Source organism: Micromys minutus, assembly GCF_963924665.1.
Source record: "Micromys minutus genome assembly, chromosome: 20".
NCBI classification, from domain to species: Eukaryota; Metazoa; Chordata; class Mammalia; order Rodentia; family Muridae; genus Micromys; species Micromys minutus.
The window spans coordinates 5,447,749-5,466,590 of NC_137955.1; the positions used below are offsets into that span (position 1 = coordinate 5,447,749).

An 18,842-nucleotide genomic window follows, 5' to 3' on the forward strand; every position below is an offset into this window, starting at 1 on the left:
CACCGCTCAAGCTCCGAGGACCTCGGGGGCAGGCGGACCCGCTTCCCGACTCTCCCCGGGCCCGCAGCCGTCATCTCGTGTCCTCTTGGCTGGTAAGGGGCTTCTATCTGGAAAGGGTGCGTCTCCCGCAGCCCTAGTTGGAGGCCTGCACCGCGCACCCGCTGCAAACAAGGTCTGTGCTAAGGCAAAGCCGGGGTTCAGCAGGAGGGAACCGTGGGGGTGGGAGGTGGATGTGATTGGAGGTGTAGGAGGGGAAGCTTGGAGGGGGTTGGACAGCTCCCCTTCTCCCCCACCCCCACCCCATTCTGTTTCCCTCTTCTGCCTCAGGTCCTTAGTATGTGTAATAAATAACCTTTCTGGCCTAGAGACTGGATTCTCCTTTAAAAGAAGTACAAAGCTAATAAACATCCTAGCGGCGGGTACCACACCCTGGCTGTGAATTAGGGATCCCGGGGAGCAGATTGCTGATACGATTTAGTGGAAATAAGCCATTAATGCCACCTGGCCTTGTGCCACTGTTTGGATGCATAGTATTCCCTGTGAATGAACGCGGCCAGGAGCTTCCAGCTTGTCCCCGAGAGCACAGCTACTTACTGCAGGCAGGGGCAGATCGGTTTGTACTATCTGTCGGGTCAGACCGTGATTTCTGACCAGTGTCTGAATAAATAGAAACGCCGGTTTTTAACAGTAACACTCCGTGGTCGAATAACCTTTCCTCAGAGCCTTGTCGTCAGCAAGTAACTCTCAACCTACAAAAGTAGTGGAGTATAAATGATTAATACATTAAAAAAACATGCCTCTTGGAATAAAGGAAGATGCTCATTGTGGCTTACATTCTGAGTCAGCAGTACAAATATTCCATGAACTTAGAAATGAGGCCTTTCAAAGGTGATTCTCCATGTCTGCACTCCTGAACTTTCTTGTCTGGATCATATACATTGATAAGACACGGTGAGCTCTAGGCTTTGCTGCACATGTTTTGAAAACCTGTTTATTTTACTGATGCAAGCTTTAACATAGCTTAGTAGAGCTGGGTTTAAATGAACATGTGGAACACATTATTGTAACAGCTTGTGCTTTCTTGACACTTTAAAGAAAGAAAAGTAATCAAGGTAATGAATATTTTTGCTTTTATTGCTTTTTAACATAGTGGATGACCCTTGATATTTCCTTCTTTTTTAATCAAGGAGGTATTTAAGCTTCTAAAATGTCGTCTGTGAAGCCCCTAGTTTATGCAATTATTCGTTTCTTGAGGGAACAAAGTCAGATGGATGCATATACTTCTGATGAACAAGAAAGTTTGGAAGGTAGGCACCTATTCTTTGTGTCATAATTGTAAAGAAATATTAAAATAGTTTATGATTTTAATAACAAAATCAGAATATTTTGTTGAGAGGCTTAACTAGACATGCTATTTTCATTTTCCCAGGTTTGTTTTAACTGATAAGAAATAGGACTATTTACTGAAGAATTACTGTCAGAAGTATGTCATTCATATTTTAGGGAAGTCTTTCATCATAGAGACATTATTCCTCTTGAACAGACTAGGAAATCAGATTGTTTAAGTAACAGAACAGCTACTTTGTAACAAAGCTGATGTTTAAATTCAAATTTATACTTCAAAGATTCTCCTCCCTCTTTTTTCTAATAGCTGAGAATCTCATTCTTAACACATGAAAACACCTTAGTCACTGCAATAGCACCAGATTTTCAAAAATCTAAGTAATTATACAATTACTGAGCTCTAGCAAATGGCACTGTGGAGAATGAGAGGATTTTGTGCTTGTTTTAAGTGAGCTTTAAATCTTGGATTCAGCAATCTGTCTGTAAAGCTAAGAGGAGCATGGCTTCGTGTTTATGCGTTCTGAAAATTTAACTTAGCATAGCCATAGGAAGGCTTGTGAGAGCTCAGTAAGCCTGGCTTACTTGTGGTCTGAAGACTTAATTATCACAGTGAGAGCACACTGGGGAGAGCTTAATAAATAGCAGGACAGTTTAAATTTCCCATCTCCACGCTGTCTCTCCTATAGAGGGGATGGTCTATTGCTTCTGTAGACTTTGTTCGTAGACATGCTTTGAGTAGGTGTAAGGCAAAGTTGGGCGTTTGTTCCTCTGGCGAGATGATGAAGCAGGTGAGGCACAGCGGAGGACATTGCAAATCGGCCTGTTAAATATCAAGGTCTTTTGTCCTCCCTGACCATCAGACCTTGGGAAAGATAAAGAGAGTTCGGCTTCCAAAGGAAAGTCTTGGTTGTAATTGCTCTGAAGCAACAGAGGAAGGCAATCACATAATAAAAAGATATCTCTTTTCTAATCTAAGGCAGTATGATGTTCTTATGAAGCAGAAAGAAAATCGAGAGTATTTTAAAAACCAAGATGTTATGTCCTATTTTTAGAATGGCATTCAGCCAAAAATATGTGCCTTCAGCTGTTTGTTATGTATGGAGTCAGAAATGGTGCCAATTGTTTGTGACTGACCCCTATTTTTGACTCTGTGAGTCTAATTTAATTGAACATGAAATCACGTGGAGGTGTCTGCCCACCTTCTAGACATTTAAAAAAAGCCTCAGCAAAGGATCGGTTGTTCAAGCAACAGCTTTTCCACTGTGTGGAGCTGTGTTTTGCCAGCTTTGGCGTTTATTGTCAGATTCCTAATTGTTGTCCTTTCGGACGTCACGTCTGTTTGTTGTGGTTGCAGCATACTGTCAGCCACTCTGGCAAACTGTCGGAAGATTCCTGTCTGTCTTGTCCACTGGCCTCCAGGTTTCTGCTCCTCTGATCCCACCCATTTGGTTATACTGTAGATTAGTGTTTCTGAATCCCGGGTTTTGTAAACTCTGGAAGCATGTGTGCGTGTCAGCCTTTGGAGAGGCTGGTGTTATGGCCTTTCATGGGTTAAAGCCATAGATGAAGCTAAACACTTGACAATGCACCAGACAGCTCTTGATAACAAGGAATTATCTGATCTAAAGTGTCAGAGTGATGAGCTTTAGAAACCTCTTCCTAGACTGTATCATTCCCAAATTGTATTCTACCAGCCATCTCTGTCCTGACTTCTGCTGCCTGTGTTTTTAGCACAGTTCTTCCAGGATCCAAACCCCAACAATTCTTTGACCAACCTCTCCATGATCCCATAATTTCCCCTCCCTCTTTCTTACTTGTTTTAAATTCTGTGGAGAATAGTTATGATATTTTCTTGTATTATCTCTCCTGTCTTGAAAAACTGAACCTCATTTAATTTTAACTCTCTACCTACTCAGCATCTGTCTCCATTTGGCTATTTATTGATGGAGCAAAATGTACAACTTTAGTGACTGACTGTATCGATTCATGGCTGTGCACCTCTCGCAGACCTTTCATGCTGCTGAGTGATCAGAGTATTTGTTATTCATTCATTCATTCATCCCTTTACTGTCCTACGTGGTCATTTTAATATGTTCTTTTATCTTCTGATTTCCCAGACTCCCTTTTCAGCCTTTACCCTCATATGCTTCCTTCGCCTTAAGACAAAGAAAGAATACTAAAAGAACATCTAACAGCTTCCAAACTCCGTACATTACCTCACTTTCAATACCCACATGCTTTGCCTAGCTGCCTGCCTATTGCCATAGGTGGATTAGCTGTAGTCCCTCCTCAGAGAAATCTCTATACAGGTTCATTTTTTCCCATTCCGTCTCACCATCCAGGACTTCACTGTAGTCTCTTCTTCCCATTTGTCCTACATCACCAAATTTTCACTCCACTGAATCATTTTTATCCAATCATAGATGTGCCACCATTTCCTCTTTCATTAAAAAAAGAAGAAGAAGAAAAACAAAGTGAACAGGGCTGGAGAGATGATGGCTCAGGGGTTAAGAGCACTTGCTGTTCCTCTAGAATACCCAACTCCTGATTGGTGGTTCAATCTCACCATTAGCCCTAGCTTCTGGAGATCTGATGTCCTCTTCTGGTTGCTGAGGGGACTACAGAGCATTTGCAATTGGTATTTACACACATACATAAATAAAAACAATAGGTGGAGGGTGCCTGGAGAGTAGGCTCAGTATAGTGCACCAGCCGTTCTTCCAGAGGACCTGGGTTTGCTTCCCAACACCCACATGGTGGCTCACAACTGTCTTTAACTGTAGCTGCGGGGAGCCAGGGCTCTCTTCTGATCTCTGAGGCTCCAGGTGCATCTGTGCTACACAGGTACAGATCCTCGCGTAAGATTCAGTAAAATGTGAAATGGATATTTGTGTGCTTCTGCTCAGTCATCCTCATCCGATTTTTGTCTCTCTTTGTAGCAAAACTGTTGGAAAGAGTTGTCTATACTTGTTTTTACAATTCTCTTATTTCTTAATTTTAAAAAGTCTTTTATTTCTATCCTCTCTGCTCTTATTAAAGGCACTAGTGGTTTTTGTGTTTAGTTAAACAGTTCTTATTCCTTATCTGACTTTTTTTTTTTTTTTTTTTTTTTTTTTGTGCAGCCCTGGCTGTCCTGGAACTCGCCCTGTAGACCAGACTCAGGGATTCACCTGTCTCTGCCTCCCCAGTGCTGGGACGAAAGATGTGCACAGCAGCGACAGCCCTTCAGCCTGTTCATAAGTATTTTTCTCCTAGAGCACCTCCTAGTCCCGGGCCTGTCCTCTTACCCCATCGCCATTCTTTTTCTCCATGGCTGAATCTCATCTTTCACACTCAGAGCCGACCACTTGGATTATTTGTTTTCCAATTATCTACACTCATGTCTTTGCTGAGAACTTTTAGTTAATAATTTTCCTGATCCCAAATTTATATGCTGATGGTTCTCAGCACTACACCCCCAGTCAAGCCCTTTCTTCTGAACCCAGCTGCCTACAACACAGCTCTACTTGCATGTCTAGTATGCATCTCAAAATTAACATTGCCAAAACTGAACTTGCAGCCTTCCCACCTAAAGTCTGTTCTATCCACAACTCCCCTGTCTTAGAGAGAGCAGCTCCAGGGTTTCCTGAGCTTAGGCCAAACACTTGGGCATCATTCCAGAGTCTTGTTTTTCTCATACTCTAGATCTAACTATCTGTGAATAAATCAGTCTGTCTGTCTTTCTCGAGGTCTTGTTCTGGATCTCTGGCTGGAGCTCTCTCTATGGACTAGGTTGGCTTCTGCATCTTCAGTGTTGGAAATAAAGGTGTGCACTACCACATCAGGTCTAAAAGGCTATGCTTTCAAAATGCATCTTGAGTCAGAGGTTGGGGACTACAGATAGTTCAGTCTAGAATGCTTGCCCGGTGTCCCTGGCATGTGCAAATCCCCAGCACTGAAAAAAAAAAGCAAACAAACAAAACCATAAAATGCATTTTGACTCTAACCACTTTTTACTACTTCCACTGGTTGAAACTTCTTGTGGCTTGTTCTACTGTGATAACTCCTGGTCTTTCTTTACCTATTCTGCTCCCTTGGTTTATCTACACTCAAACGTCTCTTAAGGCTATGGCAGATTCTGTTCTTATGTAGAATCTTGCCAGGACTCCTTATGTTACTTAGTCATTGTATAAAGAATCTATATAATTTGGACATATTGTCCACCTACTGTTTTTCATCGAGTTTTAGCCAAATTAGCTTCCTTACTGGAAAGGCATCAGATTCTGTGCCTAAAGGCTTTTGCACCGACTGTTTCCTTGGCCTGAAATCACCTCTCCTCATCCCTACCTGCTGCAGTGATAAGTCTTCCATCTCCTCCAAGTTGCTGCTGGATGTCTTACTCAAGGAGGCCTGCCCTGAACTCTGCACTCTACATTCCTCTCAGCTCCTGCCTCCCTGTCCTCCTGGCCCGTTTCTTAGAGTTCTTTTCTCATCCCTTCCCTAAGAGGTTCAGCTCCTGTTCACTGGTATAGCAAGTATCTACAAAGGGGCCCTGCGCATGATAGGTGTTACATACATGTATTTGTTGGATTGGATTCCATAATCCTGGCCTTGCACTTAACTGGTCTGTATCTTGGTACCTGGGCAGGATGTATTAACCCCTTCCCATAGAACATTGGTGAAGTGAATCTACCTGTTTGTTTAGCTTGGAAGTTCTGTGATCTGTTTTTTCTGGTTAATGATCTGTTTTGTTCTCTTGATCTCTTTTTGTGTCTGTGAACTTATGTTTGGGTTCGGCTGTTTAGGTTTTGGCAGGAGAAATGCTCTCTACCCTGGATCTGATCATTTTACGTTTCCTTGTATGAGTTTTGATTGTAGACAAAGAAGCCAACAGATCTCATTTGTTGCCCACCCACTACTTGCCAGACTCTGGTAAAATCAAGGACAAATAAGATAATAAATAGTCCCGTCCTCAAGGAGATGGCCTAACATGAGACACAGCGATCTTTCCAGTAATAGAACCCTTTAAAACCTTGATCCAGTGGGGAGGGTTCGAGAGTAAACCATACATGTGCATTTTGTATTATTGTATGTTTGGGTTCTTTTTTGTTTGTTTGTTTTATTGTAAGTAAGTGCATAGCAAGGAGAGAACATTTATTTACCTGCAGTCCAATATTCTAAGTGTAGTTTCATCAGTTTGGGAGAATAGAAAAGGAGAAGGCTACAGTCTTATAAGTCTACTACTGAGGAGGCCAAAATATCTAAACAAATGGAAGGAAGTATAGGGAAATATTTATTTTCTCCCTAAAAGATACTTTTACTTCTTATCACTGAGAACTTGGTGCTTTATTCAGACTCTTTCTAAGGAGAATTTTTCTGTGGCTGCTGAGAGTAATAGTATTTATGAAAGGGATCCTTTTCTCAAGACTACAATTAATATATAAAGTATCTTTTAAAATCCTCATAGAATGTACATGAATCTATTTAGTAGTGTTGGGGAGCATTGGTAGGGCTGGTTCTTATGTTGAGTGGGAGCCCACCTGATTTCCTGCTTCTCTTTCTAGGCCGTTCTCAACATTCCTACTGGCCATTCAGTTCTAAGCACTGACCATTAGTTTTCCTTCACTGAATCCTTGAAGGCCCCTTATTTCCCTTGGCACAGAGTCCCACTCCTTAAAACGTCTTTGAGGCTGCCTTGTGATCTTCTCTTTGATTCTTACGTAATCTCCATTCATGTCTTTGCATCTCTACCTCGTTCTCTTGCTGTACCAACCACTTATGTGTCCTCCACCAAAAACAGATAAAACTGCTGTCACTATTTAGTATGCTATTTATTTTGCTTTATAATATGGACAGTGATTTGTTTTCCTGTTATGTTTATTATTGTCCCTCTAGCATCTTGGGACAGAACTTTACACATAGTGGGCACACGGTAATTGTGCATATGTGAGGGCACACGGTAATTGTGCATATGTGAGTGAATATTTTAGACAGACCTATTTTCATGTTACGACGCTGGAATTAATTTAGTGCCTGCTTCAGGCCAAGTATTAGGTTTCTCTTACTAATTTTCAAGTTGAAATCATGTTTTCACATATGAAAGATGTATGCCATTTGGTTTGTTTAATGCATTGGTGGTTAGTTAGACATTAGTATTGGAATGTAAGATGTTAATGATACTCTCTTCTATCTGGTAACCTTCAACAAGAATATGATGAACTGTATCTCTTCAGAAATTATATTCTAGCTAAGCTTACTTTTTAGTGAGAGATTTAGTGAGAGAAAGATTACTATCTTTCTCCAGTAGCTCATCTATAAACAGAAATTTTTATGCAGCTGGTCCAATTAGTTTTCCTTCTGTACTTTAACCAAAAGCACTAGTTTACCTTAGATTACATTTCTATAAGGAAACCCAGAAGGCTCCTTTGTAAAGTTGTTAATCCTCACTAATGCCCTTGTCTCATTTCTAGTTGCAATCCAGTGTTTGGAGACGGTTTTTAAGATCAATGCAGAAGACACACACCTGGCAGTCTCACAGCCGCTGACAGAAATGCTCTCAAACTCCTTCTGCAAGGTCCGTAGGCACGTTTTCCTTGTTAGTACTTGGTGCAAATATGGCACGGTTTTGTCTTGGGTTCTTACTAGCTGAGGGGCTATCTACAAATAACTTGGGTTGAAGGGAAACAGGTGTTATGGATATTTTTTAGGAACTAAAATATACCTCACTCAGTGTGCTTTGGCTAAGTTGTTAGGAGCTGCTCTTACATCCTCACCTTGCCTACTTCAGTATTTTATAGTTTATTTGTAAAGTTCCAAGAACGATGGTGTTGGAGAGATTGCTCGGCAGTTAAGAGCACATAGGGCTTGTTCAGGAGCCCTGGATTGTGTTCCCAGTGCCCACTTTGGGTGCTGTTGTTCTGTGTTGTGGTTGAGCTCTGTGTAATGCAGAATTTGGGAGTGATGCCTCAGGTGGGTGTGTCCGACTGCACACTCAGCCGAAGTCCCTTCCCTTTGTTTCTGGAACTTGTTGGGAAGAGACTCTTGAGTACTTGTAAGGAAGATGGACTTTGGGAGTTTTAGACTTAGAAGAGATGAGCTCGTGTGACAAGATGTAGGGAGTTAGAGGACTCCTCTCTTCCTTTTGTCCTCATGCTTTGAGTAAGATGGACTCTTGGTCTTGTTCATTCCGTCTGAGCCTGTGGCTCCCTGAGGCACCTGCTTCAGTTGGCAAATGAGACCCTGGTCGAAGCAGATCTTTATGCTCAGGTTCTCGAGGGATGCCAGCACTCAGAATCAGGCTCTTTGGTCAGTGTCTCCAGTGACTTCGGACTGAAGGTATCACAGCTGATGACCATTGTTCCTGTCTTCCAGGAACTTCAGTTGACTTTTAACTCTATTTTAAGCTCTGTTGCTGTAGCTCTCTGATTGTACTTAATTGTGAGAGATTTGTTGTATACTGTTTTACAGGGTAAATGGTTGAGACTGACTCCTTGTTACTCCTCATGGTAGCATCATCCCTTAGAACCCAGGGTTACCCCTGTGTGGGTCTGCAGGCTGTTCTTCACGTTAGCACTACCACAGGGAAAGTCTAGAGTGAGCCTGTGGCAGCCTTAACATCCTTATGTGCACTTGAAGGTGGTATTAATGACTCTAAGTTTAGAACCTGCCTGTTTCTTTCTGTCCCCGCATTTTGGTTTATACATAGCAAAGTGGACTTGTTCCCTTTACTTAAAGTATGTAACACTTGCCAACATGTTTAATCTGCTCAGGCTTAGTCAGTGAGCGTGAGAAATTAGTTTTCAGTGATGACTTCTTCCTAAAAATTAAGGGGTTTGAAAAGAAAATAAATTATAATAAAATTTACAGCATGTTATTTTTTTCTGACCCAAAAGATTCATTTTTTTTGAAATTAATAAACTGTGTGGGGTTTGGACGGAAGATGGAGAGCAGAGTCCACAGAGCAGTAGGACCAGGTCCAGAACCACAGTTAGGATGGAGAATAGATGTTAGAGAGCAGTAGGAACCAGGTCCAGAACCACAGTTAAGATGGAGAATAGATGTTAGAGAGCAGTAGGAACCAGGCCCAGAACCACAGTTAAGATGGAGAATAGATGTTAGAGAGCAGTAGGAACCAGGTGCAGAACCACAGTTAGGATGGAGAATAGATGTTAGAGAGCAGTAGGACCATGCCCAGAACCACAGTTCAGCACAGATGGGCGCGTGAGTGTCTCTCTGTTTCTGTGTCTTAATGACTGTGCCCCAAATCGAAGGCTTTCTGTCATTCTTTGTCAGTTATTTACACTCATGGGTATTTGTTTCTAATTAGCAAAGTACTTTTCCATGTTCCACTTATCACTTTCCTTGAACCCTGAGTTCAGACGAGGGATTACCATGTATTTTAAATGCTGTACACTGGCACAAAAACTATGTTTCTTTTTTTTTTCTCAGTATTGTTGACTTAACTTCAGAGTGAAGTTAAAAACAATATGATTTTTACAAGGTCTTTCATAAATGGAAAGATACAGATATTCCTACTGTCCCTCAGACTCAGAGCACTCTGGAATGTTCAGTTTACTTTAGAGGCACCTTTGGTTTGAGGATGGTGGTAGGGGCTGGTACAAAATTTCATGCTGTTGTTCATCTTACCTATTATTTTCTATTTGACTATTGTTTAAAACACCGGACAATACAGAAAGATGTAACAAAGAGGCTAAAAGTTTTATTTCCAAATAGTGCTACCGTTAGAATTTTACTTTTAGAATTCACCTTCCTAGCCTTAGTGTGTGAATCAATGTGTGTGTGTATGTTTGTACATGCTTGCACTTGAGTGTGTGCATTTTTGGGTGCCTTTAAGTTATGACATTATAGATGCTCTTTTTATTGATAAGCAGTATAAAGATACATGTTTTAGGATAATAAACACACTGCTCTGGAAGTTTCTATTGATCTTGCTCTTTGTATATCAATTCCATATTTCATCCATGGAATGGGATTGCTAGCTGAGGGCAAAGAAAAGAAAGCTGGATCTGTAATTCCAGGTCTGAGGCAGGAGGATCTCCAGTTTGATGCTTGCCTGGGCTATCAGGTAGGTTCAGAGTTGGAGGAGGCATCCTATGGGAAAGACCTGCCTTGAAGTAAAGCGAAAACACAGTGGCCAGCCGAGTACTGGCTAGCTCTCCGAGGTCCGAGGCTAGCTCTCCGAGGTCCGAGGCTAGCTCTCCGAGATCTGAGGCTAGCTCTCCGAGGTCCGAGGCTAGCTCTCTGAGGTCCGAGGTTAAATGCCCAGCATCGGAAAAAAAGAGTTGGTTCTCAGGCCTCTTATTACCTAGGAAAGGTCAACAAATCATATTTCTAATCAAAGTTCACGAAGGACTTTATTCCATTTCTTGTTAGGACTTGTTTAGGCGAGACATTTAGTGAGATAGAATTACAGATGAGTTACTGAAATGAGCGCAGTCTATTATTGTCTATAGATTTGGGATGCTTTTTCACGTAGCTAAAAAGAAGCACATTTTATTCCATTTCAGAATGACGTACGGCCGCTTTCAAACTCAGTGCCGGAAGATGTGGGAAAAGCCGATCAGCTGAAGGATGAAGGTAAATACAGCCCACAGGGGTTACTCTGTAGCTTTGGAGATGGCTCTAAGCTGGCAGTATGACAGTTCGAGCTGTCAGGACTGCACTGTCCTTATGTCTGTGGCTTTGTAAGAGGCCTGGTGACACACAGAACACCTTGTCATACCGATGCTGTCAAGACTAGCCACTATCTAGTAAGTGTCACTGAATAATACCATATGGGCCATTTATTTTGAATGGTGTTTGCTATTTGACTCAATTCTCCTTTATTTTCAATCAAATGGAGGTAATTAAAGTGTTATTTTAACTTTCATATATAATTAATGTTTTTAAAAGGCTTTTGAAGTTTATTAATGCAAGCATATGACATCTTGTTTATTACCTAATACGTTTTATTACATCCTTGTTCTCTGGTATTTTAGAATTACATTATAAAGTAGCTTAGTCTCTGTTTTCTATTTGTTTCCTCTGAAAATGATATTATCAGAGTACCTTGAAATCTTAAAGTGCCCATGACCTCATAATTTACATGTACAATAAAAGCCATACCCAATGTTCATTGCCACTTGAGCTGTATTTCCCAAAGTGTATTTCAGCAATCCAGATTCAAATTGGCCACATATTTGTAATTGGAGATGTTTTGCATTGTGGACACCTCAGTGACACTGCAGGGTCTTGATCCCCATTGCGTTGCAGCGGCTGCTTTAGTTCAGCAGTGTTCAGTAAAAGGCACACAGAGATGTTATTTCTGTCCCATGTGCTACTTGCTCTGCATGGCAGCCTTGGGAAATGGCAATCCCTGCGGAGCCTTTTATTTGGTTTTGTTTTGACATAGTGAGTGTTAGGCGGTTGTGGGTTACAAGGAGGGGTAGCATGGGACTCCTTGAGCACATCAGATGGGGAGACTGGGTCACTCCTGCTATTGGTCTTTGTTTCACTGGGACATGTCCTGTGTTAGACATGCTATGGGTAAAGTCCAACGATAGCCGTTCTGCCTAGATTTTGTTACTTGTGCGAAAACAAATGGTCATGGTCGGTTGTGAAGTGTTAGAGCATTCCAGGCCGGAGGTGTTAGTCAAGGCTGCTTGACAGTTGTACCTCCTGGAGCGAGACTTTCAGATGCTTCTGAGAGCAGGAGAGAGAGCCGCCACCTGCCATCTCCTGATGGGCTGAGAGAGAGGAAGGAGAGAGTTTTGTAGAATAGCATATATAATTATAAATTGTGTTCGAGCCACAGATTCCATATTCCTGAATTTGCATATTGACTGTCTTATAGATGGAAGCTTTCTATGTTACTTATGTTACAGTATTTGCATATATCTTTAATATATATACACACACTATAGTACTTACAATTTAAGGTAGTTCATAGGAGAGACACATGAAAATTTTAATGCTGATGATGGTAAAATACTACCCAAAAGCACAAGGTCCCACAGCAGCAGCAGCAGCAGCAACAACAACAACAAAAACAGAAAAGTTGCTCTTTCACTGTGTTCAGTCCATTGGTTTATAACATTCACAGATCTTATGGACAAATCAGTGATTAACCGTCTTTACCCATTATCAGTTACTTGAATCCTCACGTACCGTAGCTTTTGCTTACCCTGGAAGCTTAGCCACTTGCCCTTCCTTTACTCTTCCAGCCCTTGTTCTCTGCAGGCTTGTCTCCGCTTTCCTATCAAGCAGCTAACAAACAAAACAGGAACAGGAAACCGAGGAATCACAGAGGCCTGGAGCCCTGAGTCCTTCATCCCAATCTCAGATGTAGTGTTTCCAGTTTTATCTAGTGGTTTGGACCAGCACACTGGGCACTGCACCCCTTTGTGTGATGTGGTAGCCGAGGATTCCCTCATTAACTCATTAAATCACTGCCAGCTGTATGTGCTGTTAGTCTTCCTGAAAATCAGTACGCAGCTGGCTAGTATGGCATCTGAAATCCTCTCCCTCTAGAAATTAATCTCCCACAATCCCCTTAAAAGGCTTCTACACCCTCTAAAAAGGATATTATTTGCCAAAGACATATTAGCACAGTTGGTTTAGCCAGCTTACCTCTAGTGGCCTTTCTTGCATGGCTGCCTAGAGGTGTGTGTGTTGAAGGAAGAGGGGAAGGTCGGGTCCAGGTTGAGGTGGTGGGGAAGGGGAGGAAAAGGTCAGCTCTAGACGGGTGATGAGTGAGGAAGTGAACAGGCAGAGAATACATGTCTCTGTCACAGACACGGTGCCTGCCTTTCCCCCCAACAGCTGAATTTTATGTTATGCAAATATTAATTCCCATGACTCCATATTGTTGAAGTGGTTCACTAAGAGCAGTGTCTCTGTGGGATAGGATAAAATTGACCCCAGTTCAATTTTGTGAGTGAAAAACACTGAGTGTGACCTTCCCATTTTTGTAGTTTCTGTGGTTGGACTGAATGTGTCAGAATTTACACTTTTTCATAGTCTGTGCTTACAGTGCCTGTCTTGATCTGATTGTAGGCAATAACCACATGAAAGAGGAAAATTATGCTGCTGCAGTGGACTGCTACACACAGGCAATAGAGCTGGACCCCAACAATGCAGTTTATTATTGTAACAGGTACAGTTTCTCCGTGGTTCCCTGCTCATCCTATAACGCTGGGATTCATAGTTCTGGTATGCAGATGTCAACTGCATTTGTTGAGAAAACTCTGAAAGTACAGAAAAATAAGCTAAAGGAGAAAAAAAAGAATAAGTCTGTAGGCTTCATTCAGAGGCCACCAAACGTTTTTATTTAATTTTTTACTTACTTACTTTGCATCTCGCTCAGTGCCCCCAACCCAGGCATCTCCTGCCCAATCCTTCTCCCATCCCCCATCCACTCTCCTCTGAGTGGGTGTTCCCCTCCTGGGGATCCTCCCCACCTGGCCCTTCAAGGCTGTGCCTAGACTAGGCGCTTCCTCTCCCACTGAGGCCAGACAAGGCAGCCCAGCTAGGAGGTGTCCCACATACAGGCAACAGCTGTTGGGACAGTCCCCACTCCAGTTGTTCAGGACCCACATGAAGACCAAGGTGCACACCTGCTACATGTGTGTAGGGAGAGGCCACCAGTCTTAATATTCTTTTAGAATATGTTGTTTTATAGGGGTACAGTCAATTTTAGGTATGACTTTGTTCACCGAGCATGCAATAATCATGCCTCTTTCCTTCTTTCTTCCCCCCCACCTTTGGAGATGGGGTCTCATGTAGCTCATATTAGCACAGGAATTCCTATATAGCTAGTGATGCCCTAAACTCTGGTCCTCCTAACTCAACTTGTGGAGTTTATGAGGTGCTGGAAATTGAACCCGGAGTTTAGTGCTTACTGGGCAAGCACTCTGCCAACTATACTACTTGTTCTAACATGTCCTAAGGGGTTTTTATTTTGTTTTTTTTTTTTTAAATTTTATTTTATACATGAGTGCTCTATACATGAGTGCTCTATCTGCATGCATACTTGCAGGCCAGAAGAGGGCATCAGATCCCATTATAGATGGTTGTGAGCTACCATGCGGTTGCTGGGAATTGAACTCAGGACCTCTGGAAGATCAGAGGTCACTCTTAAGCAGTGAGCCATCTCCCCATGTCCTAAGTTTTGAAAAGTCTTTATAAGCATTATTGAAATAATTATTGTCACCATGTCTCATTTGTATTTCTGGTGCCTATAACAAACAAACAAACATCGAGTGTCCTTTTTGAATAAGTTGATAGACATCTTTTATTTAACATTTTATCTGCTATGGATGCTAAGATTGTCCCCGGTTTTTTACAGTGCCATTTAGATTCTGTGAACATCTGCATTCTAATAGTATTTTTTTGAACTTTAGATCTATCTGTAAAAATGCATTTAGTTGGTTTACTAGTTATAAACATTTTAAAAATTGAGACTAACTGCAAAATTGTTCCAAGTTCTCTTCTTCCCTGTCCTAGGAATAGATGTATCTATATTTGACATGCTTTTATGAGCATTAGGTCTTTCATTATTAATTATCACGATTTTAGTCACATTTTCATAGAAATTATCATATTTTATATCTAATGGCTAGTTAGGCAGGGCATTTTTTAAAAAAAGTGTTTAACTGTGGTTGGTGTTCTTCCAAATTTTCTTATTTACTGTTTTAATTACTATTGTGTGTGTGTGATGTGTATATGTGTGATGAAGTTTACTATTGTGTGTGAGTGTATATGTGTGATTAAGTTTACTATTGTGTGTGTGTGAGTGTGTATGTGTGACTAACTAAGTGAGGGTGTGAGCAGAGAGGTCAAAGGACAGCTTCTGAGAGCTGGTTTTTCTCCTTCCCATGTGGTTCCCATGATTATACACAGATTCAGAGACTGCACAGTTGTTCTGTGCTGACACAGCTCACTTTTCAATAATTTTAAAGCTCTTCTTTTGTGTGTGAGTGTTTATGTGTCTATGTGTACATGCATCTGTGTCTGTCTGTGTGTGTGTGTGTGTGTGTGTGTGTGTGTGTGTGTGTATGAGTGTGTGTATGTGTCTGGGTGTCTGGGTGTATGCTTGTATGTGCACATACTCAGAAGGCATTATGACAAGATATAAGTATTACTGTAAAATTGCTTGATTATAGAGTAATACATGAAAAATGTGAGCCTAAGTAAGTAATTCATTTTTCGTGAGATTAGAGTTCACCAATACTCTTATGTCTGCTAAGACTCGGTTAGAGATTTTTGGTGATACTTATTCTTGCTTTTAATTACTGTTAAAGTGGAATTAATGAATGTGCTTCTTTCTCATTTAAATAGGCTCTTTCCCCCAAGGATTCAGTCATAGGGCATGCTGTTGAATATTAAACAGTTGGAATGGTTTATTTGCCTACTTAACATAAATGCTGAATAAAAGGCATGGGTGGTTTTGGGGGATTTTTGGAGGCCATTTTCACTGTATAAATTCAGCAAGCTGTATGTAATCTTGTCAACTACCACTTCCGCTTTTCTTAGCCACTGTCTGCTTAGATTCAGAGCCTTGGGAAGGACCTGGTTCTCCATACCCCTGTTCACAGTTTGATGTACACCGAGTGCACCCAGATGAACTCCACTTTACTTTGTAGAGATGTACAGCTCTCTGGCGCTTACCTTCTAGTCTGTCTTTGAAGGTTGCTGTTGATAGGGTCACTTCTGATACACAGAAGACAGCAGTCTTTTTGTTGGGAGCCACACCTTTAACAATGGAGTCATCTCTTCAGTCTAGGAGTTCTTTGGAAACCTGTTTTTTTTTTTTTTTTTTTTTTTTTTTTTTTTTTGTTTTAACTTTGTGTTTCATTCCTTGAGTATGTAGCACTTACCACATATGTAACACTTACATGGGTTTAGCATGTTTGGTATGGATTTGCATTCATTCTTACCGTGAAGAGCAGAGATTGGGGCTTGCATATTCTGTATGCACTGTAGCAGCTGTCGCAGGCCTGAGAGGAACTCACACAGTTTTGCTTGATAAACAAAGAACTAGTAAAGAAACAGAAGACGTTTCCAGTATGAGTGAAGCAGGTAGATTGCCACATTAACCGCTGTGCCTGTGAGACAGCAAGTGACCGAGTGTGGGTGTGGGCACGTTAGGGTCGTATAACTTGTTTCTGCACAGACTTGGCGTTACTTTTCTTCTGTGTGGCCTCAGTGCTGAGTCTGTTACTTTCTCTTTAGGAGGCTCTTGCAACTTGGATGGGTGGGTGAACACTTGAGGATTAGGAAGAAAAGGAACTGGTATGGAAATCCACTTGGGTGACCTGGAAAGAGTTAGAAGTGGCTTGAAAAGACATGGAATTTGGATAGAGAAAGTAGAAGACATTTTGGGTTGGAGAGCATACTTTAAAGTACAGACCTGGGAGCTGGGCAGAATTAGTTGCTAAAGTTGCAAGTTGCTCCTCAGTACCCATATTCTTAAAACAATCCAGGTACTGTGTTGCATGGTTGCATCTCAGTGCTGGGGAAGCAAAGATAGGTCGAGCCCAGGGTCCTGCTCGCCCATTCAGCACAGGCTACTTGGCGAGCTCCAGGCCAATGAGTGACCGTGACTCAAAAAGGAAGGTTGAGGGCACCTTGTCCTCAGCCCTCCACTTGCACATGTATGCACAGCGACACGTGCACCTGCACATACGAAGAAAATGCAGAATCATCAAGCCACTGCAGCAAACGATGGTCGTGCCACCGGCTAGTCGGCTTGTCTCTGAGGAGGATGGGCATGAGGGCCTATGGTTTTGCATTTTGCTTTCCCATTTCTAGCAGATTCCTAAAGTCAGTTCACTGAGATTGAAATCGATCAATGAATCTCACAATGAATTCTACTACTTATTGTCTGTACAACCTCTGAGCACTCACTGACTTTGTAAGAATCTATTTCTTGCAAAGTAAACATGATACTAGCCACTTCAGAGTGCACTCAGAGGGGTGGTCATACAAAGGGCTAGTCCTAGACTTCAAGTATTTCTTTCAAAATACATTGTTGCTCTGTGAGTTTCAGGCTCACCTGACCTGCTTGTAAATTTCAGGACAGTTATGGATGCATAGTGAGATCTTGTCTCTAAATAAGTAAACAATAGTGTAACTCAGGTGACACACACCTGTAATCTCACTCCAGAGATCAAGGCAAAAGTATCTTTAGGGTGTGACCACCTAGGTCACCTAACATGTTTGATGTCTGCTTGAGTTAAATTATGAGAACTCCAAAACCAAACTTTTAAGTCAACTAAATGGCCTTTCCAAAGCTAAAAACATAGTAAACAAAATGGTGTACACGTATTTTAGTTATAAGAATAGGTTTTGTTATAACTTAATTATAAATGGTGGAGGAAATGTGTAGCAGCCAGGACTTTTTTTGTGTGTTATTTTCTATAAAAATAGAACACAAGTGACATTCATGATTTTCTTTTAAAGGTGAGGAAAGAGAAGGTGGCTACAGACATGGTCCATGTTGTTGTACTGAAGTTCAGTGTTCTGCCCCATCACAGACAGAGAGGCAGAGTACAGACGTGTCATTGTCATGCAGTGACATTGCAGATGTTGACATGCTCGGCTTCATCCCCCGGGGACTCAAATGCATCCTGGTTTTGCCTCTTTCCCAGGCCTCTGAGCTCCGTAAACCCACTTTCATCTTAGCTTACATTTGTGATCTAAAGCCGGCAGGACCGAAACACTGTCCGCATGGCTCCTCATGGAGGTGCATGCTGACACGCCTGGCAGCCTGAGTTCAGTCCTCACAACCCTTCTTGGGGTTGTCCTCTAAACTCCATGCATGTCCTGTGATATGAGTGTGCCCATAAACATAGACACACACACATGACACACACACACACACACACAATAAAACAGACAGTCCCTTTCTTTTGTCCCAACTGAATTGGGTCTTCCTGGCTTTGATCATTGTTGTGAGCGTGGAAAGAGAGATCAGAGCATCTTCAGACTGGTGGACAAGGATGGGGCGGTTGTGAAGTGGAAGAGTGCTTCCTTACATGTGCAAAAACCTGGAGTCGTGCCAGTGTGATGAATGAATGAGAACAAAGATGATGTGCTTATGTTTTAGTAAACACTAAACTTTGTGATCTCAAGAAGGAAGGGCCCCAGTCAGGCTGCACAAAGCCTGGCTGAGTCGGCAGAGATGTAGACTCAAAGTCACCTTTTCTGGGAGGCATGGCAACGTATACTTGTAACTCCAGCACTAGAGAGGTTCAGGCCTAGAGAAGGAGTGTCAGACCAGCCTAGCTGCAAAACAAGATTGTGTCTCAAAAATAAGAGCTGGAAACCAAAACACAAACAAACAACACAAGGAAGAAAACTCCCAATCTTTTCACCGTCTTATACAGCTTAGGCTAGCCTTGAACTATGTGTCTGAAGCTGTCCTTGATTTTCTGATATTCCTGCTTCTACCTCCTGACTCCTGGAATGAAATGTATGTGAGAACACATCTGGAGCACACATCTGGAGCCGCCTTTGCT

At 41.9% G+C, this 18,842-nt stretch overlaps 1 protein-coding gene across 1 annotated transcript in view; it reads left to right on the forward strand.

The window, feature by feature from the left end:
- The first annotated feature begins 84 nt into the window (after nucleotides 1-84).
- Nucleotides 85-18,842, forward strand: part of SGTB (small glutamine rich tetratricopeptide repeat co-chaperone beta) — a 32,010-nt gene continuing 13,252 nt past the window's right edge. The window contains exons 1-5 of the mRNA XM_080933803.1: nucleotides 85-172; nucleotides 1,188-1,307; nucleotides 7,794-7,897; nucleotides 10,851-10,920; nucleotides 13,378-13,477. Coding sequence (XP_080789929.1) covers nucleotides 1,208-1,307; nucleotides 7,794-7,897; nucleotides 10,851-10,920; nucleotides 13,378-13,477 — 374 coding nt within the window. The 5' untranslated portion in view covers nucleotides 85-172; nucleotides 1,188-1,207. The remainder of the gene's footprint in view (nucleotides 173-1,187; nucleotides 1,308-7,793; nucleotides 7,898-10,850; nucleotides 10,921-13,377; nucleotides 13,478-18,842) is intronic.